This window comes from Vipera berus (genome assembly GCF_964194415.1).
Source record: "Vipera berus genome assembly, chromosome: 1".
Taxonomy (NCBI): Eukaryota; Metazoa; Chordata; class Lepidosauria; order Squamata; family Viperidae; genus Vipera; species Vipera berus.
This window is the reverse complement of record NC_138202.1, coordinates 112,473,929-112,498,845: the sequence shown is the minus strand read 5'-3', so window position 1 is coordinate 112,498,845 and position 24,917 is coordinate 112,473,929. Positions and strand designations below refer to the sequence as shown.

Below are 24,917 nucleotides of genomic sequence, written 5' to 3'. Positions count from 1 at the left end.
ACATTTTCAAATACAGTCACATGATGCCCAGTGCCCAGTAAACTTGTTCAGAACCAAGTCTGAGACATCTTTTTGTGGAGCATTCACTTGTACAATTTCTCCCATAAAATATGCAATAAAAAGGCCCAGAGTCATAAATTAATATTTTAAAATGCATATCTCAAGTGGTTACCCATCCACTGTCACATTACAGAAGCAGCCACTACAAATACCTTCCCAGAAGATACAAGTTCTCTCTTCCTCTGCATGTTTATGTATTCGTTAGTATGGGCTTTGTCCTTTAAACTAAATCTGAATTAATTGATATAGAGGCATCTTCTACAGTCTTGAGTTACCTCTGAAGAAAATGAACTTTTAATAAATAGACAACCTATGAAAAAAAGAAGAGGACAGGAAGGCCTGGAGGAACATTGTCCATAGGGTCGCGATGGGTCGGACACGACTTCGCAACTAACAACAACAACAACAACAACAACAACAATGAAAAAAAGAAGCAGGGAGGAGACTGGTTGGGGGTGTCCAGGAGAAGAGAAGAAAAAAGCAGAGAAAACTCACCACTAGTGGTCCTCATTTAGCAATGTTTATTTATTTTATTTATCTATAAAATTTACTGGCCGCCCATCTTACCTCAGGGTAACTCAGACTTGTACTTTTGAAATGTAAAAATAATTCTGTGATCAATTCTCACCTTTACCATTTTTCTGGATTTGTGAAACAAAGCTGAAAGCTGAAGTAAGATCATAAGGCAGTTAATGACTGAATTGTAGGTCCCAATAGGGTTGTTAAACCAAGTAGTGGTAAGATAAAGACTTCCTTACCTGCTTTGCAGGTTTTTCCATCTTCTTGCAGTTGGACTCCAGTAGGACAGGTGCAACTATAAAAAGGCTCCTTTGGGGACAACAGGCACAAATGTGAACAACCACCATTACTTTCCTCACACGGTGTGTGAACTTGAAAAATAAGAGAAGAAAGAAAACCAGGCACATTTTTTTTATTTTCTGGTAACACAGAAAAGGAAACCTAGATCCCTGAAGGGGACAATCACACTTTATATTTCCTCATAAATTCAGTCAGGCACTAAAAATAATTAACCACAAGACAGGCATTTATAGTTGCTCGATAAGACTTTAGAGAAGTATCAATAAACGTAAAACTGTCCTGAAAAAAACTACCTTTTCACACTACAGTATCTCAAACTGCTCCAATGCAGTTGGGGGTTCAATAGGGTTTAACGCTTTGGGAAGTATACAAAAATGTTAAAGGAAAACTGGATGCTGCGTGTTTGTCTTTATTTGGATTGTTGTTATAGTTACAGTGCAAGTTGAACCTGAACAATTGTTATTTGTTTCACCAAGAGTTCCTACTTTTCTGTATATCTCACTCCGCAACAATAGTAACAACTTCCCAGTATTTTCTACATTCAGCTGTGTCCCAGCCAATTATGATGGCCACACATAGCCTAAATACTTTTATTTATTATTTAAATTTATTATAGCTAGTGGACTTTGGAAGGCATACAAAATCACATGTCTGTCCCACAATCAAACCTAAAAATTTAAGGTCTGGGTTTTTGTGTGTTTTGTTCTTCCCTGTCCAAATATGTAATCTGCTTTGATTATGGCATCAAAAGGAAAGCATGACAATTTAAAGTGGGGGTGGTGTAACCATTCAAAAGCACCACTGTTAAGACTGAAGCCCTGTATATGATCCACAGTCAGTTAATATGGTACAAACACTTGGGAGCTATGGCATCCAAATCCAGTCGAGTCAAGAGACAGCATTATCTGAACTATTTCTAGCAGATAGTATTTCCCAGTATACCAGGCTTTCATTACTACTGTCCAGAAATATTGTGACCCAGGGGTGGGACGTGCTCTCAGCTGAGAGAAATGTTAGGAATTCCGAGAGCATCACATAGTCTCATCTGGAACGCAAGGACAAACTCTATCAGTGCACATGGCCAATGACTTCTACTGAAGCATTGCACCTGTTTCTCAGCTAAAGCAGCTCTTAAATTCCTCTCTTTACTCCATGACTGGTTACCATCCACCTATCCTTTTTCTTAGTATAGCCACAGCTCTTCAGAGCAAGGCCAAACTTTCTCCGAGGTTTTCAATAGTAGACCTAGGGCTCAATGCTCTCTTAAACGGGATAGTACTCAACTTTAGGATAAATCTATGTTTTGTCTCATGTTACATCATGTTATGTTTTTAATATTTAGTATGCACAAGGCAGAGTTTCTTTGGAAATCCTGTGGCTAAAGAATTCAGTCAGAGGATACTATCTGTTTTTCAATTTTTCCCCACAAATTTTTCCTGTTGGTTAAAAGCTTCATCCATGAGAAGTAATGAGGTATTTTCTCCTCTGCCGCTTCTCCCTCCAAGTCACTGACACAAGAAAGTTATTTTTCTTACTGCAAATTATCATTAACATTTTTGCAACGGCATTACAAAATACATACTATTAACAAGATACTATTGAAAAATAAGTCCTTAAAATCACTGATTTAAAGTATTTAACATATGTTTGTGTGCCTGAGATATTCTGAATTTTAACATTTCTAAATGTTTTAATAAGTAGGCAAAAAGGCATCTCAGCAAAGAATTTGCATTACTATGGCCTGCTTTGTAATCGAATTTGCATTACGCTATGAATGATATGCACAACCAGTTAATAATGATCTCATTTAAGTCTTGGAAAGTGTTCAACTATTCAGTCTGATACATTGTTCAGAGATCTGTGGCATCCAAGTGGGAATTAGCTATTATATTTAATGAGAGTCACTTATGGACTCCACAGAATTTGAATTCCAAGTCTCCTTCATTGGCACTTTTATTTGGTTATTATGTTCTAGCTGCTTGAGCTTCTTTAACATTACAGCAACAGCCACATCACTGACAATCAGAGAAATTCTGTCTTGCAAAATACTGGCCTGATCAGCCAATTCTCTCATCAGGCAAAGCAAATCAGAGCTTAGAGAAGTTAACTACAAGGTGAACAATCTATAGGATAAGACCCTGAGTGCCACTGACATTTTCTTTCCTTTGAAACAATTTGAGATTCTGCTCTGCAATCAACCTTATGTAAATATGGTGGTAACAAACTTTATTAAACAGCAATCAAGTTAAGAACTTAAAGTCATGGCATTTAAGACTAAACTTCCTACCACAATCAAATAACAGCAGAGCACACCAGATGCTTGTTAATAATTATAGCAGTACAGCGTCCTACATTGCATAAATAATTAATTTGTATTTTCTTCTCTGAAGTCATGGGTGTTAGATTAAAAATCCCACCTATCCCTAATGTGAGAGAAAAAGAAACAAACAGCAAACATACAATATGGCTGTCGTTCAGGACTCAAAACCTGGATGTCCATTGGTGAATACAGAGAATTTATTATTTCTCTCTTGTTCTCTCCAGCTTTCTTGTTGCAGGCATGAATGGAACGTGTCTGCCAATCCGTCCAATACAGAGTGTCCCCAGCCAACGTCAGGGCAAATGGATGAGTGAGACTACCTTCCACGACTTTTTGCCTAGTTTGTAGAAGAAAGAATATGTTCCAAAGTGAATACAAAACTACTTCACAAATTAATATGGAAAGGCATCAAACTTAAGTCAAAATAAAATAACAGTGACTTCCACAAACAGCAGCAGTTCAATAAGTGGAGTGAGCCTTATTCAAACCTGACCAAAATGCTTTCTCCTGAATCATTTTAAAAAAATACTGGGGCTGCAAACTGGAGCCACAATTACCATGAAATATCTTTGCTATGAAAAATTATTTAAATTACTATTTTGTTCTGATTTTTCAAAGTGGAGGTTCATCACACAGGAGTCTGTTCCAACAATTTTAATCTACCATTCACAGTACAAAACACTTTATACTGCTATCAAGTCAGTTCACAGTGGCAATATTTGTAATGTACATAATTTCTTTGAAATTTAATTTATTTAGCAGTAATAACTAAAGGTTATTCGGGCATAAAAATATCATATTCATATTTTCCATTACCACTCCATAATAATTTTAAACATCTATAATAAGATACAAAAAGCCACAGAATTATGTTGTGCACAAAACACAAATATGCATTGCACAATGTCCAACCAGAAGTCATGAGTGAAGAAGAGAAGAAAAAAAATGAGACAGCTGGAATATTTTATCTTAAATGGCAATAATGCACATTAGGAACACTGATTAAAATTCTGAAATTAACTTAGTTATTGCTAGAACAGCTTTGTCATGGCAGGATATATGTATGTTCCAATATGACTTATTTGGATTTCCTGAATCTGGGCTGTAATTTTTCAAAGACAACATTTATGAGAAGTAAAATGAGTTCATAAATCATTTTGACCAAACATGCTAATTGGATTTTTGTGCTACAAGTACATTTCTTTATAAGAAAAAGAATCCCTTCCCTTCTTTAAAAGATCAAACAATGCTGAAATAGCATTGAGCAACATTTAGGATTTTTTTGTTTTTGTTTACAGAGTATATTGTGGAAGAACTTGTCTCCCTCTGTTTGGATTAAAGATACACAAAATTAATGCAAAATTTCAGTAGTAGCACAAGAATATGAATTTTACACAGACTCTATAATATACAATCCAGATTTATCTTGTTATTTTTATACTACCGCTTGATCACAGAAAATGTCTTTTTTTGATTTGACAGTGATATTAAGGATCCCAACAAAACAAATTATAGAAGTTCAAGAGACTCTAATATAATTCTGCAGATTGATTTTTTTCCAAACACCTTGGAAAAAACAACAACAAGGAGGTAGAGGTAAGTACTTTCTCTCTGCTTGTATACACACAGCTATGCAAAGTTTGCATTTGCGTGTCTCCATTTTCTCTATGTATGGGAGGTCACAACAGTTGACATACATACTTCATTCATAGCTGCTTTTGAACAGCACAGATAGTTCGACGTCACCATGTACAGGGATGGTGAGCTATCGCCATGGGGGGGGTGAAGAGGGAGGCACCAGGGGAAATGGAAACTAGCAGCAAGCCTCAGTAAAGGAGATGGAAACATGTAGAATGAAAAAGGAACAGATAATGATCTGCCAGACACTTATCAAAATATTCAAGGGCAATTGGTGATGCAAGGTTGATAACCTTTGTTGTCATAGCTGCCAGAGAATACATTAGCACCAGATAAGTTTAAAAAAGAAAACACCTAAGCAATATTAAAGGTATTTGCAGGTTACATGCATACACATCTGCATGCACAAACCACCCCTACCTGAAGGAGCCATCCAGATTTGCTCTGTGAATGAAGCTCAGCTTTGCATCAGCCCAATAAAGCTTTTGTTCATTGAGATCTATTGTGAGTCCATTGGGCCAATAAATGTCAGAATCCACGATTATTTTCCGAAAACTGCTGTCCATTCCAGCACGCTCTATTCTAGGTGTTTCACCCCAATCTGTCCAATACATGTATCTGGAAATAAAAAAAAATCCAAATACAATTACAATAACAGAATAGAAACTTTCCTGCAATCAAGTTTATGCATCTGATTCAACAGATATCAAACATTTCTTTAAAAGCAGAACATAACTTTGTGATTTTTTTAAAAAAAATTCCCACCTTAGTTAACTATCTCTAAAAATATAAAGTCTGTTGTTTCCTATGCAGTTCAATTAATACAAGTTTTTTCATTTACTTGCTGAACAAGGACTCTTTATTTCAATTGGTAGAGCCCCTTGGGCTCTATTATGATCTGTCATCAAAATCTTTACAGCTATACATACCTTGTACAACTTTTTAGCTACATTAATTGTTTTCAGCAAATTAAAATAAAAAGTGCCATTCAAAAAAAGAATGATTCAACTATTGCATCTGACTAGAAGCAATTTATCAGCTTTTGAATTAATGACTTACTCAGGCTTTTGCAACAGTAAAGAGATAAATAAAATGAAGCACAACAATGATAACAACAGTATATAACAAAATAAATAGATGGCTGAAAACACTGTAACACATACAGCTAAAGGAGAAATGAAGTAACATAAAGATCCGAAAGGACTATAAAACCAGTTAACCATGCCTTAAAGTCAATGTCATTCTCAAATGGGACAAAGACACCACCCTGTCTTTGTAGTCATGTACTTCATTTCATTGGCAGGGATAATTCGAGAAGTGCTTCAGAAGTTGGCCTTGCTAATTTGGAGAAATAGAAATGGAAGGACATGCTCTTTTAAGATAAACTATTTAAGGCATTCAAGGTTTAAAGGTTAACTGAGTACTCTCAGAAGGTCAGGAATGACTGGCAACTAAAACATATGAGAAAACTGCTGTTATTGTATTCCTATTGACCATAAATTTCTGGCTATTAATCAGAAAATCAACTGAACGTTAATTAAATTGTTTCTTGGTGTCAAAGAATAGAGAAATAATGAATAACTATAATGACCCATTAGGATATACAGTATGACCAATAGTACTACGTATTATTTATTAGAGCTGTGTAAATAATTCACAAAGTAGCTTCGACTGCAGCAGCCCCATGAATGTTCTTCCAGAATTCAGTCATCATTCAGAAAGGCCTTTTCAGCTTATCTGTGCATGCACAGAAGACACTTAAACTAGAACTGCTGAAGGAGTCAATAATTTGCATAGGTCTTTTCATTTCTTAAGTTCATGTCACATTTTTTCCCTTCAGGCAGCTACCTACTTGCACTCTTGGGGGGGGGGGGTTGTAAATGCAAAGCTGAACAGTAACAAAACTTCGAGAGAATATAAAAATAAGATACATAACACAATTATGAAAAAAGCATAGAACGAGAGATAGAAAGGAGAGGTATAAAGATTTTAAACATCCATAGCTAATATTTTGGTCAGAAAGGTATATGGATATAGATAAAGATATATATATATTCTCTCACGAACAAATATAATCTACTAGGAACTGTTTTTGTTGATAAAAACGGATACAAAACTTGAATAAAACAATTTTTAACAGAGAGATTTGTCAGGGATCTGTTTTGTTGTTTTTTTAGCCAATACTATTTCCCAAAATTCTAAATCTATTTGACCCAAACAAAAATGTTTTAATTTTCTAATGTTTTGCAATAATAAATCCATGAAGTGAAAGAAAAAATAATTAAATTGTTGTGTTAAGAAATACAGAAAACAAATGTAAAATATAGTTGATTCCCAAAAATAGTTGAGCAACTTCAAAAATATTTGGCCAGAATGAGGAACTAAACTGACAATGGCAAGGCCTCTGGCAGCAGTGTAATCTCTATCAAAATTTGTAGGAAGATTTTGATTCATATAAAGGTAAAGGTAAAGGTTCCCCCGCACATGTGTGCTAGTCGTTTCCGGCTCTAGGGGCCGCTGCTCATCTCCGTTTCAAAGCCGAAGAGCCAGCGCTTGTCCGAGGACATCTCCATGGTCATACGTTCCCACTGTATTGGTCCCTATTTTTCTACTTGCATTTTTACGTGCTTTCGAACTGCTAGGTTGGCAGAAGCTGGGATGAGTAACAGGCGCTCACTCTGCTACGCAGCACTCGGGATTCAACCTGCCAAACTGCCGACCTTCTGATCGACAAGCTCAGCGTCCTAACCCACTGAGCCACTGCGTCGTGTAATGTTAATGGTGGGTCTTAAAATCTACACATTTGGTTATCATTAATTCTCCAAAGTGGATTTAAAGAGAATTTTATGCCATAAAGAATTCCAATCTAACTCCCTGTCTTCAACTTCCATTTCCTCTTCCCATATTATTTTATTACTTCTTCTGGGATTTTTTTCACCTTCCTTTAAAAGCCAATGCTATCAAGTACAGAAGTGTATTACTGAACTAAAGAGAGTTCCCTGAATTTAAACAATGCAGTTATATACGCCACTTTAAATACTGCTAAAAGGTTTCATTGCCAAAACTTAATAAAATTAAGAAGGAATTGTGAAACCTGAAATTTGTAATCAATTCTTCAAAATATATATTCAGCAATAATGTCCTGACTTTTCTAATATCCCATTTCATATATTTTATTTATCTACATGGTTTTAAAAGAATTGGACAGACTTGGTTTTTTTATTGTTAGAGTAGCTTTAATATATGTACTTGTAACTATATATAAATTTCTCAATATCGGGGAAGAATGTTATTGCTCTAATGGGTTTATATTTTACTACTCTGCCAATTCAGCATAATTTGTGGTTATTATGCTATGAATAGTTACTTGAAAAGTATCATAATAATGTTTTAAAGATTTATACCTAAATTCCTAACGTGAATTTGCTTAATATGATTTGCCTAATCCTACTTCTTTTATACAAATGAAAAAAGAGAGGGGTGTCTTTTGCCATAAACTAAATTAAGAAACAAAGAAATTTGGACTTTGAAACAAAAATAAGATTTTAAAAGATCAGGAGCAGATTTTTTACTGAGATAAAAAAAGCTGTATTAATTTGCCATCTTTCAAAGAGGGTCTTCAGCACATTTCTTACACTGATGTCAATTATAACAATTGCTCCTAAATATCTAAATACTTACATACATACCAATGGAAATTGTATGTATTAGGAGAACTCAGATTGTTTACTTTCCTAGTTGATGTACTTTAGATTAAGCTGACAAAAGAAGAGCAGGATTAGTATATCTCCTTTCCATAATTCAAGAGCTTTGTCAGATAATGTATCAGGTCATTGTGTGGTTTAATTTCGTTCTGACTTAGTTTACTGCGCAAATCCAACCAACACGGTGTTCAAACTGGAATGTGTGGCTAATTCACTGATTGTGGTTGATTAAATGTACTGTACAATATTAAGAATCCAGACTAAGAGGCAGCTTTTTGAGTGGAATATATGGCCATACAAGCTACAGGTTTCCTCAACTCCAATGTCTCTAAGCATAGGTCCAATCATTCCCTATTACCCCATATTTAACTATATTTTAATTATGTATGCCATGTTCAGCTTTATAATTACAGTACTGAAATACAGTATTAACAATTTCCTTGTGCGAACCACTTCTGAAAAACCTTGCCAAGAAAACTGCAGTTTTATCCAAGCAGTCTCTGAGAATCAGACACAATTGAACAAAAGGGAAAAAAACATTCCAAAAGTCCTAACATTATCAGGAGTATATAATTTTAAATAAAACTGCCCAGGGCTATTGTTGTATCGAAGAAGGATGACCAAAGAAGTTCCCCCCACCCCAGAAAAGAAGCAAGCAGAACAAAATGTATGCAATTAGTTAAAACTCAGGTACACTACTCAGCTTTGCCATAAGCTAGGGTTGCCAATTCCAATTGGGATTAATCCAAAAAAAAATATGTATATGTACCATAACACACTTGTATGTGTGTGCAACATGTATAAACTACATTCCAAAATGGGGCATGTCAAGGACAAAAAATAAATGTAGAGTAGTTGAATTAATATCTGTTAATTAAAACCAATTACTTATAAACTAAGTACCTCATTTATTAAATATAATTAATCCTTATCTACATATTGTATACAAAACATGCTCTCTCACACACGTACACAAATAAATACACATAAATATCACAATGTAGGCATAGTCATCTCTGAGGAAGAGGTGGATAAAGATGGGGTAAGTAAAAGGGGTAGTTGTATAAGGAAAAGAAAGAAAAAAGGAGGAAATAAAATAGGAAGGAAGGAAGGAAGGAAGGAAGGAAGGAAGGAAGGAAGGAAGGAAGGAAGGAAGGAAGGAATTCTTTAGGCATTACAAGAGGATTCCAATCACCTTCCCAGCTAATCTTCAAACTAATCTACAAGGCCTCCACACTTCACAGCAATATCTGCAGCCATTTGCACCTCAGTTCAATGCTTTGTTTTCATCAGATTCTTATATTCTTTATCAACAACTGTAGTTTCCATTCCCCTCATATTATCTGGAGCAAAATAGAGTATGGGGGAGTTCTAGTGCTACTTCAGCACTGTTTTCATTCTCTTTCAGGCAAGAATTCACCAGAACATGTGAAAACAACCAGTTCCTTAGAACTGCCTAGATTTTAAAAAGAATACTCAACAATTGCTATGAAGTTGTGGCCAAACAGTCTAAGATGCTACCAGTTTTTTTTTTAAAAAAAATGTAGAATAGGACGTTAGATAAACATATTGAAGTATTCATAGTTAAGATCAAATTTTGCCAAGGAAAAAAACAAACTATAACAAAATAACCTATACAAACTCTGCAGCCACTATAATTCAGGTTTTCCAGGCAAACTGAAAGATTCCAAATGAAAACAGTATCGTTTTATAATGGAAATATAATCACGAGGAACACACACTTAGAGGTAATGCTAGGAAATGCTGAAGAAAGTATACCAAAGTTGCCAAAGTAACCTGCCTATTAAAAAAAAAGTCAGAAAGCCTCTGGAACAATTTCAGAAAAGTAAGCTACCTAAAAAGACTGGCATGTCGTCAAATTCAAATTGCGTAGAAAAAACACTAAGGCACCTTTTAAAACCAAGGTAAGGAGTGAGAAAGAAAAGAAAAAAAGGGGGTGGGTGGGTGGGATGGATGGATGCTGCAAAGTCAGACAAGAAATGCAGCTGCTGGGAGAGTTAATTCCACAAGGACAGACCTCAAGCCACCATTATTCCTCTTCCCCTTCCCCCACCAAGAAAAGCAACAAACAAGTTCCACAAGAGGATTGGTGAGTAAATGATGCATAACCAACTACCATTATAGATGGGTTTTCTTAAAAGAAATACATTCAAATATTATCTGAAAGGAACACAAAATGATCGACTTTCAGATATGATTAGGACTTCCCATACTTCGTTCATCCTCTGGAATTTTTGCTAAATTTTTCCACGTTAAAAATTCCACTTAAATACAGAAAATGTATGCAAAGCAAAAGACAGTAAGATAGATAACAATAGATCTATGCAAAGATGAAGAAATTAGAAAGTAAGGTAAAGAACTAGCTTTTAATATTAGCAAAGACACAGGTACATACAATCCGTACCTCATTAATCTACTTCCATGAAACAGCTTGGTACAGAGGAATTTGTTAGATTAAGGGAACAAGGAAAGTATGACAAGGTAACATTCTTGCTTCATAATATCTCCAAGTACAAAACTCCAAGTGTAGCCTAAATATTCAATAAAAACAATTTAGTAATAAAAAACATGCCACTGCTTTTTATTAGTATATTTATGAACTGCTCAAAATTTAATAACAAGATATCCGATACACATAAAAGAACCAGAATATCTCCCACAATACCCCAACCTAAAACACACAAATACTAGAATTATTTATTTATTTTTAGTTATATCCCACTTTTACTTTTTTTACAAATAACTCAAGGCAGCAAACATATGGAACATACCTTCCTCCTCCTGTTTTCCTCACAACAATCCTATGAGGTAAGCTGGGCTGAGAGAAAGTGACCGGCCCAAGCTCACTCAGCTGATTTTCATAGCTAAGGCAAGACTAGAACTCAAGATCTCCTGCTTCCTAGCCTAGCAACCTTGGCTCTTTTATGACTCGTGGACTTCAGCTCCCAGAATTTCTGAGCCAGCCTGGCTGGCTCAGGAATTCTGGGAGTTGAAGTCCATGAGTCATAAAAGAGCCAAGGTTGCCTACCCCCGCACTAGACCAAACTGGCTCTTTACCTCAAATTAACCCATCACATCATGTCACCATTCAATGTAACTTTTTTTTAAACTAGCTTCTTTTTGTCATTGTCCTTTTCAGCCAGGATGTTTAGAATTAGATTGAGTATTCCAAGTAGGAATTGACCAATGCAGACTAGATTGGATTTATTATTTCCTGTGTTCTAGAATCTTTAATCCTGCTTAATACATTCCAAAATAACACATTCCAACATCACACTGCTGACTCATTTAATTTGGGATCAACAAAGATACCCAGATCCCTTTCACATGCACTGATACTAAGACAGGTCTCCTGTCTCCCACACTATCTACTTTCCCATTTTATACCGCCCCATCCTATCCATTTTCCTATGCAATTGTAGTTTTTTACATTTCTGCCACTTAAATTCCACTTTATTCATTTCAGCCTAGCACATAAATTGTCTAGGTCTTTTTAAATAACAAATTTAAGCTCTAGCAAAAAAGCAGAAAGACACTGCTTTACTGTACATAAACCTAAGAAACAGTTTTTTTGTGAATGAATGTTCTAGCGTTTTGCAGAACTATTATTAAAAGTTTTTAAAGTTCTAAAATTTGTCAATTAAATCAATCAACTTCCATGTAAGTTATGTCTTACACAGTATTCAAGTCTTTGCAAAGACACCAAGCTCACATCTATCCTTTCTAGAAGTATTCAACATTTAAAAACAGCATTAAATATGTCTAATGAAAACCTGTCACTTATCTTGGCCCAAGATTGTATTTCCACAATTGTCCCAGATTCTTGGAGCAATTAGTGCTATACAAGTCAGCGTTGTTACTATAAGTATTGTTACTATATGTATACCAGAACTACGTAACTGTGCCTTTTGTGGATTCAAAGCTTATTTGCATTTAAATTGAGGATTCCGGGAAGGACAAGCCATTTCAGACAAAATATAAAACTATCACAGTTATCAACATAAAGAATTTAATATGCACTTAATATGCATGCATTTGAAAAAAAATCATTAAATCCTGCCTGCAGGCTTAGATTTCTAAAACAAAACCTCATGTGACAACTGAGGTGAAAACAGACAGGAAAGTACCAAGTACATATTTTACCTAGAACAGACACCAAAGTGAAAGAAGAAAATAATTCAGCAAAGCACTAATTAGCTAGAAATATGAAAGAAACACCACCAAGTAAGGCATCAAAGAGGGAATCAGAGGAAAGAAGACATTAGTTTTAAATAATTTCTTAATTTAAGATTAAGAACAGGCCAACTGGATATTTAAGGGAAACTAATTAAGGGGTCGAGTCAGGAAAATTTAAGAGACAATAAATAACCAGAGTATACGTTTGGTATGAAGATTGGCATGTGATGAATAATGGGCCCAAGCAAAAGAAGGAACTGCAACAAGCATGAAATTCTTTACCTGTCACCAAATACTGAAACTAATGAAAGCAATAAGCAGGGCTTTTTTTGTCATAGAACGCTCAGAACGGAGTTCCGGCACCTTTTTTGGATGGAACCTTGTAGGGTAGGCAAGGCAGGTTGTATGACATGTGTGAGTTCCGGCACCTTTTTCTTTTACAAAAAAAGCACTGGCAATAAGTAAAATAACTTAACACTTACAAACAATGATGATGAATTGAGAAAAGAAAAACAGACCAATAGATGAACATTACCATAGTCAACATGAATCAGGATGAATTTCTGAATGCCTCTTAATTTCTTTTTTTTTATTAAAGAGTTTTACAAAAACAAAATTTTACAATATATCCCCAAATCCCTCCCACCCCAAACCCACCCACTTCCCCCCCACCCACTTCCCAGAGCTAAATACAGGATTATAGTTACAATAATCATATTCTAAATAAAAATTATGCATAATATACAATTAACCAAATTCATAATGTGCTTTAACTCCCCTTTAACATAACTACAAACAAAGTACCAATAACAATATCCCACTAAAATCTACTCATAAGCTAAATGGAACTTTTTAGTCCCATATTTGTTCTGAATATAATTTATCCATCTCCTCCAAACTGAAATATATCTTTCCTGTGAATGATCCTTCAAATAAGCAGAAATCTTAGACATTTCTGCAAGATTCGAAACTTTAAACACCCATTCTTCTATAGTGGGCAAACTATCCTTCTTCCAATATTGTCCCACCAGTAACCGTGCTGCTGTTATCATGTTCAACATCGTTAGTTTCTTTAACATCACAATCTACAACAATACCCAATAAAAACAATTGCGGAGAAAACTTTATCTTTCTCTTAAAAATCTTTTGAATGTTCCACCAAATTTTGATCCAAAAAGCTTTTATATTTCTACAAGTCCACCACATGTGAAAATGGGTAGCTTCAGAATGCGTCTTAATTTCTTTCACAGAGAGAATAAGACCTGGGACTGCAGGGTTCCTGACACTGAATTGCTAAAATGTTAGTAGCTATATTAATAAATAATAAATTAATAAATGGATCTAATCACTATGGCTTCATTTGGACAAACTGAAGGGCAAGTGTAAATAAAACATTTAGACTGTTTATTTGATGCTTAAAGACATCTTATAAGAAGACCCCCAGATATAAAAATCTCCCTTAGGAATACATGACCAATGTACTAAATAAATTACATGCATCCAAAAAAATGGGTAAGTTCCTCTCAAGGAACAATTGAGTGACATAATATTGTTTTCCTACTGGTATGATTTTTGCAATACTAACTTACTCAACCACAAATCACCCCTACATTAACTGTGTGTGCAAGCCAGGTGTTTGGGATGTTATCAAATTCTCTAACTAAGATGAATACCCTCTTGCACCCTGTCAGCCACACCATTACACAACCCTGCCCTCAGCCTCTCACTTCCTAGTATTCTGCTTATGCAAGACAATTTCCATCTCATAAGAGCTTGGGCCTTAAGAGGGAGGATAATTTTATTAAGATGACTCATTATGACTATTATGCTGTTATGACCAACATGCTTTCATGTGTATTACATGAGTAATTTTTTTACTGTTCATAGTTTTGACCCTATATTTATAATTAATAGTTTTAATATAATTGTTTTTACCAGTGCTTTTTTTGTAAGAAAAAAGGTGCCAGAACTGAGCCTCCCCCCCCCCCGCCCAAGGCCAGGCCATTCCTTGATTGGCAACCTTTCACTCCCCTCCTGAGCCGGACTGCCATGCTAAGGTGGATGGGTTGGGTGGGGTAGGCCCGGTCCCCCTCTGCCGTTTCGGAGCCAGGGGGGAGTGACGGTAAACGACTCCATTGCCACTGTGCACTGCTGGAGGGGCTTTCTTTAAGGTTTGCCACGAAGCTCACCTGCCCAGGCGCAGCCACTGCCTCCTTGTCTGCCAACTGTCCCTTGGTTTGCGTCGTGACCGGACGGCACAAGCCTCCCCCACCTCCCTCTGCCAGAATGGAGAACATAGCAGCTCTGCGCAGGGATGCAGAGCAGAGAACAGCACTTGCTTGCTGCCCTGCATTGCCCCATGTCTCCCTTTTCTCTTTTGGAAATGGCAGCCCTGTTTCCTGCTGCCTCTCCTCCCGGTGCAGCTCCTCCCTCTTCCCGAAAGCATTTCTTTGCTAACCTGCTTTCCAACTCTGTCGTGTTTCTCTTCTGCTGAAGGGAAGCAGAGTTTGTGGGACTGAAAAAAGTTCAGTCAGACCTTCCAACTCCTTGTGAGATCTTTTTTTTTCCCCGTAAGAAGTTGGAAGGTCTGACTGAACTTTTTTTAGTTGTACAAATTCCGTTGAAAAAAGGTGCCGGAACGCCGTTTCGTGCATTCTATGACAAAAAAAGCCCTGGTTTTTACAATGAGCAACAAGAACAATAATAAATACATGCAGGTTGTCCTTGACTGACCACAGTCTATTCAGTGAGCGTTCGGAATTAGGATGGTGCTGAATGAAGGGACTTAGGATTCTTGCCCAAAGTTACAACCGCTGCAGTGTCCAAGACACGTGAACAAAATTTCGAGTGCTAGGCAACCTGCCTGCCATTGTGACTGACTGTAGGGACGCTGCGGCAGCCTCGCACCTACCGTCCTGCCATCCCACCCTGCAGGGTCCCACATTGCAGTCATATTTATAAATTAAGGCTTCAGTCTGCAACCTCTGGAAGGTAATCCCTTGGGCAATTAAATAATTCAGAATTCCTAAAGCAGGGTTGTTAAGGGGACATGGATCCAATGTATCCAATATTTTCTCCCCCCAACACTGAGAAATGAAGAAAACACTGAAATGAGAAAGCTCTTTTCCTGCTCTCTAATGTTAGAACCCACTGAATTGGATGCCAGAACTGCTGTTAGGTGTGGCTAACCAGAATATTTGGATAATTGGGAATTTAAGTAATTGAAAGCATTACTACTAAGAGGTTATACTGATTCTCAACTACACAGTGGATCTAACTGAAGCAAGTTATTATTAATAAATATACTCTGATTTACAGTTTTATGAACTGAGCAATATAACTCTGAATTATATTTAAGCTATACATTTTGCCCTCAGAAATAAGATCTGCGGTCTGTCTTAACCTTTGTACTGCAGAAGATCTTCAAACAGATTAGATTTTTATGTAGCATACCCAAAGAACATGCCAAAACCCCCACTCCTTATATCTCAAACTATTGGATTGCTTCTTACCTCAAACATAGTATTTGAAAACTCATTTAAGATTCAGTGGAAAGCCAGTGTTACAGATTTGCACAACTGAATCTATCATGCATTTCAGCAGGCAACCTCCCTAATTTTTTTAACCAGCCACATTAATTACAGATAAAGCATAATACTGTAAAGTTTTATAATGTTAAAGGCTATAAAGTTTAAAGTTTATAAAGTTTTAAAGAATTCTGAGTTGGAAAAATGAAACTTTTTTAATATTTTGTTTGGCGTATTAGTCAGGGTGCTCTTCTATGACTTGCGATTCCTCATACCATGTTTTATTTAAATGTAAACACATGTTCAGAGAAAAAATACCTTGAGAAAACAGAATTTGTGAGAAGAGATTGTGTTTTGTTTGGCAAGATGAAAACAACCGTGATCCTGCAAATGAATGTGAAAGTTTAAAGAAAGGCTACTTACCCATGAGCTGGATCCAGAGCAATTGCTCTTGGCTGGTCAAGATCTTGCCAGAAAAGAACTTTCCTAGATGTTCCATTGAGGTTAGCAACTTCAATCCTATTTGTTTCTGAGTCAGTCCAGTACAATTTTTTCCCAATCCAGTCACATGCCAGGCCATCTGGAGAAAGCAGTCCTGAAACAATGACACTCTGTACAAGACTCCCAGTTTGGTTAAAATAAGTCTGTTTGATGGCTTCTTCGCTCACATCTGTCCAGTAAATGACATTTTGTGAGTAAAGGAAGTCCACTGCAGCAGCATCTTCTAAGCCACTGACTACAACTGTTGCTTCCATCTTCACTCCACCAGCATCCACCAGTCTGACATCTCGACGGTTTGCAAAAAGCAAGAGAGGAGAAGCTTTAAAAAAAGAAGAAAAATAACACTCAATATAAGAGATCGAAAATCTGTATTGTCTCATTGGATTCATTAAATGTATCAAATATACATAAATAATACCTAAGCAAACATCATCCTTTTATTAGTATCTATCCTCATGTGAATCCTTCCAGTTCTATTTCATATTGGAAACACGGTATTCTCAGTCACCATTCTCAAGTTGCTTATAATTTCATGGTAGAATACGCAGAACTGACCAGACCCAGTGCTCATTTATGGCACAAAACCCTTACAACTTGCAAGTAAAGCCATTTACTGCTAAAATAAGATTTTTTTTAAAAAAAAGCTTAAGATAGGATCAATCGTACTATGGGTCACTGTGGGTCAGTTGCCTGGTAATTTCTACTGTCATTTACAAACCAACTTTGCTACACTACATTCATATCCATCCTCCAGCTGTTTTGCTGCCACTGCAGCATACACTCTTAAACATTGTCACCATAAATAACAATAGGCAGATTTCTTACAATGATCTCCCCCAAATAATACAAAACTGTAGTTTGCTATAGTGGTAGCAAAGATTATTTAAAATGTAACAGGACTTGGGGCCAAGTTTCAATCCTAGGACTGCCCTAGGATGTAATGCAACAAATTCAAAGGGTGCAGAAGCTCTTTAGGACTTTGGGGAGTGGTCATTTCCAAGCTCAGCCTTTCCTGGAGATAGTGTAGGGGTCTGCAACCTTGACAACTTTAAGTCTTGTGGACTTCAGCTCCTAGAATTCTGGGAGCTGAAGTCCACAAGGCTTAAAGTTGTCAAGGTTGCAGACCCCTGAGACTTTCTGCACACAAGCAATTCTTTCTTCACTGACTGGAATAACATAATTTTTTATCCTTTGCAAAATGTGTTCAATAATAGCTGTAAACCTCATGCTACTTAAATTAATAATAAAGATGAAGTGATATTTCCATTTGTGAAATTGTAATGACCAATTCCAAAGGAAATGATCCAATTAATACAAAAGAAATTTTATATCTACAGCTCCATCTTTATGTTTACAGCTCCATATTTAAGGTATCAGACCACTAGTGGTGATTTTAAGTTTTTAAAATATATAATTAAGAGGACTTAAACAAAAGAGTAAAAACCATTCACCAGCATAAGCAATGTAAAGAATATCAAATTTTATCATTATGAAAATAGGAAAGATTAAATCACCTGACTCTATTATAGATTTCAAAGATAGAAAAGGTTCAGATTACTGCCATCACACATATTGTGTTTAAAACAAGTTTTTGCATAGCATTTGAATGAAAACTTCATATTACATATCAATGTAACAGGAAAGGTGAATGTACCCAGAGAGGAAACTTACTCAAAAATAGAAAAAGATTGGCTTAAGTACCTATCTTCATGGTCAACCATTTATCAAATTGCTTTGGGAGAAAATACCTGGGCCTTCTAATATTGGCAAGGATTCCCAGGAGGGTATATAAATAAATACAATTTCATTAAAAATGGTAAGGATTCCTTTACATTGAGCTTGAGCAAGAATTTAAGAATACCCCATCTAGGTAGGTGCCAGGCCCATCTTAGTTCAGCACTTTGCTTCCCAGGGTGGCCAACCACACATTTCTGAGGTTCTTGAAAAACAGATGTAAAGCATGCATTATTCCTCTGCAAATGGAATGGAAAAACAGTCTAATTCCAATCCAGAAATTACAATGAGTCTTCAAGACAAATAGCCTTTTGTAGAACTGTTCTCCATGAATGAATCCAATCGTTTTTCAAAGACAAAACAAATTAGTAGCTATAATCATGTGTTGTAATAATGAACTCTACAAAATTAATTAAATACCATATGAACTGTTTTTTAAAATCTGTTCTATATCTTCCTTCCAATTAAATGCTGACATGGTCCTATTTTTTAAGACAGGGAGAAATCTCCATGCCAACTTTCTTTCTACCATTGTAAATTCATGTCTCCATATTTTCTCTAAGTTAAAAATTCCTAAATATTCTACCCTTTTCCCAAAGGGAAGGTAATAATTCTCGCTGCCTTCTTTGGCACTTTTTCTAGCTCTGTTATATCCCTTTTCAAATGCAGTGACCAGAACCTTACACAGCGCAGACGTAAATATACTATAGAACGTTGCATTACAAGCCTGTTAACAGGCTTGTTTTTATTTCGGATTGATGACCTCTTGTGTGTATTTATTTGACTTATATTCTGCCTTCAATTAGAAGCATAAGGTAACATACAGACTGCTCCCTCCTCCTATTTTCTCTCACAACAACCCTGTGAAGCAGGTGGTGCTGAAGGCATGAGTGACTGGCTCGAAGTTACACAACGATGCTTTGTGGCTCAGCAGATTTTTCCATTTCTACTCCAACGATTTAACCAGTATACCACACCAGCTCACATTTCTCTTTTCACAGTCATCTCCTCTCCTAGTATCCACATCATTTGTACTACTAAAGAAAAAATGTGATTGGAAAAGCCAAAAGACACTTAAATGTGACCATTCTGGGGAGGCAGTACAATTCCTACAGCTGAAAAACAGTCTTAGGAGTATTATCTAAAGCTTTTCAACAACTGTACCGTCAAACAAACACCACTCAAACATCCCCAACAGACAAATGCTGTTTGGAGAGAATCAAATATGGCAGGTGTGCATTATTATTATTTTTTTAAAAAGGAAGTCTCCATCCAGAAAAGCCACACACACCCTTTTTTAAGGAAATGTAACTAAGACTTAGAACAGTTAGGAAGATTATTTGATACTCAAATAATAAAAAAAAAGACAGGATGTGGTCTGCTGCAGACAAGACCAGAAATTATGCCTTGGGGAAAATTGCAGATACATGTCTTTATGAACAAACTGTCTATTCAAGCACCATCTCCACTTACACAGATAGCTAGATCTAACAACTGCAGTGAAAACTGCATTTTTTAAAGATGAAACTGTTGTAACATTGTTATCAGGATGCCTGTTGTCATTTTTTTATTCAGTTATCTGAGTTTTGTTCAATTATGTCTCTAAGTATTCAGAGTTATCAATGAAATGGGATATCAGTACTTGACTCCAAAGGGATTAGGTAATTAACAATACTGATTCTGATAATGGAATAAAGACACAAGTTTTAAAATTGGATAACCCAACTATATCTTGATGGTGTCAGATACAACTGCGTTTTTCCCCCTTATCAATGCCTTTCGACATTTTAAAAATGCTCAGACTAATCTACCTGTTAAACTGGTGAAGATAAAATGATATATTCTAGTCTGGAACCAGTGATACAGACAGGAGTACCCAACTTTCTTTGTTCTAAAGGCCACACAATCTATGAATAGCATGACAAGGATCACACATACAGAGACCGTGTATTTCTGCTGTTATTGCAGGAAAACATAAATCAAATAGAGTTAATATTTGGCTAATATGTAGACTGGGATACATAGTCACCGTATAATATTCTATGAAAGTGCACAGAAGAGAGGCAATCTGCATCCGTCAAAAGACCAGGAAAGAAAGCCTTTTTTTAACTACAATACTTGGAATTGCTGCTCAAAACAATCAAGCTTTGTGTTTTGCACCCACCCCTATTCATTGGCAGCTACTACTGTAGAACACCTGAAATCCATTGATCACCAACTTCAAAAGATAGATTAAACGTTGATTTTCACGCATGGAGCCTTCATATTTAACCTGAGTTTAAACTTGTCAAGTACTGCTTTGTAAAGAATGGAAAATTATTCCTTTTATCTTGGAGAAGTGTGTGTATAGGGGGAATTCATCTTGCACAAGTACACAGTAGCTTATTGGATAATTTTGTCCCTCTGAAGTAAACAAATATTATACATGGGAAATTAATCCAGGAAACAGCTTAGGAAACCTGAATTCTTATTTTGGATATGTTGTCTTTTTGTAACCTATCATTGTAGCAAGTTATAATTTTGTTATTTAAGCAATGATCAACAAAACATAGAACATAAATATGCAATAAAAAACCCATCTCCTTCATATGAGAGCTTCTTGTACTATTAAAACACTACTAGGAATCCTTTACCTCTTCCTAATATTAACCCCCCCCAACAGTGTCATTTTTGTCTAGATTTACAATTTACAATTTAATTTACAATTAACCCCCCCATACTGTCATTTAGTCTAGATTTAATTGTAATAAGGTAGAGATTATGCAACACATAGTATAAAAAAGTATAACATTTAACATACTACAGCAGTGCCAGTAAAGGCAAAAGCTAAAGTTAATACAAAACGATGTGTGAACAACAAAAAAAGAATGGAATGGGGCAACTCACTGTGGCCAACTCGCCTCTGCCCACTTGCCCCAGCCAACTCATTGCAGGACAACTCACTGTAGGATAACTCGCTGTGGAACAATTCAACAATTCAATTTAATTTTTTAAAATAATTAAAAAATGTTTTAATTTTTGCCATTCACATTTCATTTTGTCCCTCCTTTTGCATCTTTTCTTTAATGATTTTATTCCATCATTTCTTCAATATTAGTGTAACTCTTGCCCTGCGGCGAGTTGTCACACAGCGAGTTGGCTGTGACAAGTTGTCTGGTGGCAAGCTGGGCGCAGCAAGTTGTCCTGCAGTGAGTTGGCTATGGCAAGTGGGCTGCAGTGAGTTGTCCTACACCAAAAAAGAACATATGTTTCCACATAGTGAAGCAGGTAGATGCAGTATATTGATACATGCAACCTGAGATGTGAAACCCTATCTCCCTGGACAATTAGTGTACGAGTTGGAATTGATGGAAGTTGAAGACAAAAACCACTCGGCCCTTCTGAAATCCTACGGCATATGAGCATCAGCAAATAAATAACAAACACAATCATGCACACGCACACGCACGCGCACACACACACACACACACAAATCCTCACCTTAACAGTATACAGAAGGCAGTATAGGTAATCTTCATTTCACAACTTTTTCGATTTGGGCACAGTAAGGACAAACAGTAAATGAAAGCTTCACTTTATTCTACTTTGTTTAAAATTTGGAGAAAGAGAACACTAAAATATATTTTCAGCCCAAGAATAATTTATGCATAGAATTTTCAACAGATGTCAGCAGCTGGCTCTTCAACCTTGCTTTAAATTTCAATAGGCTATGATTTGAAAATTGTTGCTATGCATAGCCAATTCCTGTGAACCAATCCTATCCAAGGAATGTATCAAAGTACAAATTATGTTTAGTATAAGTTCTAGTTATGTTAAATATTTTGTGAAGCAACTATATTGTTGAAGAGCAGATACAATCTGAACTCTAAATTTATCAAAATAATATTACCACAGAACAATTCTCCTAATGCCTTCAAAAAATATTGAAGAATATGACTTCCATAACTGCTACCTAGAAGCAAACTACTTAATATCTCAGAGACATATATCTTCCTTAAATTTCAGGGTGCAAATGTATACAAATTGACTCAAATAGTATAACTAAGCCAGTTAATTAGCTTATTGCTTCATAGCTTTTGGGGAAAAATAAGAATAATATTTTGGGAAAGTAGTATATAAATGCTTTTGCTTAATATTTGTTTTTTTGTTTAGTCACTTATAACTTGATTGTAACAAAATGAAAAAGTTCACCCTTTGTGCTCATGCTTATCTAGATTAATTTATTGTGTGAATGTAGCTATGGGATTTTATAATCCCAGGATTTATGGCTTAGTACAGACAAATTTGCAGACAAATTCAACAACTGTAAGTTATTTAACACAAGAATGACTAAAACCAACAGTATAATAATAACCTGACTATTGTGTCTCTTTCCCATAAGATATTTTTGTTGGAAAACTGAGCTATCTTACCTGCAATGTACAATTTATGAACTTATGTGAATAATTTGATTGTTGACCTCTTTGTGGTTCAAGACATTTTGGCGAGTGTGTTTTAACTTCTGTTTAAAAGTTACCTAAGATCGCCATGGGGTCGCGATGGGTCGGACACGAATTCGCAACTAACAACAACAAGATTGCCATAATAAATTGCAAAATAAATTTCCAATAATCAATTTCCAATATTCATCCAGATCCAAGGACAACACTGGCTAGGTTTATACACCTAACACCTAGCCCATGTGGTTTAGGTGTGTGAACCTAGACATTGTCATTTGTACACTCCAATTTACAACTTAATATATGCAAATCCAGCTATTTTTGTTGTATTCTTAAACCAGTTAAACCATACACAGCTTAGCACAATGCATGTAACTCAGTCATTATTCAAACAGTCAAAATCTTTTGTTAGAAAGACAAAAAAGATTTATAAACCACAATTAGCTAAACCGAGTACAGAAGAAAATAATAGCTCTATTCTCTTAATGGGAAGTAGCTATACAATTTTTCACCTGCTCTGCTACTCATTTTACAAAACATAAACATCAGGGATAGAATGAAGCAGGTTTCTGTAGAAATGACTGACAGCTGATATGAACAGGGCAAGCTTTAGAAATGTGCTTTTCCTGTCCCAGGGCTTTTATAGGATATAAAATTATCCCAAGGCCCTATTAAAACAACACATTTTTTTAAAAAAAAAATTTAATTTTTTTTTTAATCTGCATTCCATACTCCCACTTCAAAGAGTCAACACCTTCTCAAAGACCAGGCAATTTGCGCAGCTAGCTTTGGTTATTTATTGCACAACCAAGCACTGCATATTTTCTGGAGTCTTGTAAAAGATGCATATTTGGCACTGTGTAGGTTAAATCTTTTGCACTAATTATAGGTTTCGGAAACCAGACAGATTTATTTCAGAATCCTGGTTTTACTTGGCAGTCTACAGTTTGTTACTACTAACGTTATTATTTACAACGAAATATAGCTCACTGATTATATACTATTTCATTTGGACAAACTTACTTTCCTAGGGGACACTTACATCTAAAAGACATTGTGCAATACAAAAAGTCAGTGTTTTCTGGCAAAGCTGATAAAGGCGATAATAAAATAAAGCATATTATTTTTCAGAAGCCTCTCAAGTTGTTATCAATTCCTGTACTATTTACAACCTCATTCATCCAGTGTTCTAATGGGGGTCTCTTGATTATAGTCTCTTCTTAGCACTAGGAAGCATAGATTGATTGGCAAGGCAGCCCAGTGGTTGCAGTACCACGGAGAGCTCTAAAGAAACAACTTCCTGAGGGTGAGATTAAATTCAAACAGGTTAAACATTGGCTGATACAGCAACTTTTAAACTACACCCCTTTTTTAAAGAGATGTGGCCTGGAAACAGCACTCCATCTCTCTCCAGGATCACACCCCTATTGAGAGATATATAACTACTGTGTTTCCCCCAAAATAAGACCTGGCTTGATTTTTACAGGTGCCTCCAATCTAAGCCCTAGTTTTGGGGCGTGGGACACACATAAAAATCAAGCTAGGGTGGAGATGGGGGGGTGGGTGGAGCTGTCCCAGGCATCCCACACCTGCTTACCTTAGGACCGCTGCAGCCAGGTCTCCCACACCCCAACACCTGTTGCGCTAATGAGTTCTTTTGTGGCACTGCAACATCCCCAAAGTCATGTGATCAAATTCAGACATTTGGCAACTGGCATGTATTTATGATGGCTGCAGTGTCCCAGGGTCATGTGATCCCCTTTTGTGACCCTCTGACAAGCAAAGTCAATGGGAAACCAGATTAACTTAACAACTGCGTTACTAACTTAACTTCAGTGGTTCACTTAAGAACTGTGGCAAGAGGTAAAATGGGGCAAAACTCACTTAACAAGTATCTTGCTCAGCAACAAAAATTTGGGGCTCAATTCTGGTCATAATTCAAGGACTATCTGTACTCAAGAAGACTGGCACATCAAAG

General features: G+C 36.1%; 1 protein-coding gene across 3 annotated transcripts in view; it reads right to left on the bottom strand.

The window, feature by feature from the left end:
- The window catches only part of LRP5 (LDL receptor related protein 5), a 131,131-nt gene that overhangs the window by 74,104 nt on the left and 32,110 nt on the right, over window positions 1-24,917 (bottom strand). The window contains exons 2-5 of one of the 3 annotated variants that reach the window (XM_081313606.1): window positions 16,689-17,085; window positions 5,258-5,455; window positions 3,340-3,536; window positions 819-950 (exon numbers count right to left, since the gene is read on the bottom strand). In XM_081313606.1, coding sequence (XP_081169732.1) covers window positions 819-950; window positions 3,340-3,536; window positions 5,258-5,455; window positions 16,689-17,085 — 924 coding nt within the window. Of the gene's footprint in view, window positions 1-818; window positions 951-3,339; window positions 3,537-5,257; window positions 5,456-15,196; window positions 15,286-16,688; window positions 17,086-24,917 lie in introns of those variants that run through there. The other 2 variants (XM_081313607.1, XM_081313605.1) reach the window with 2 other exon arrangements.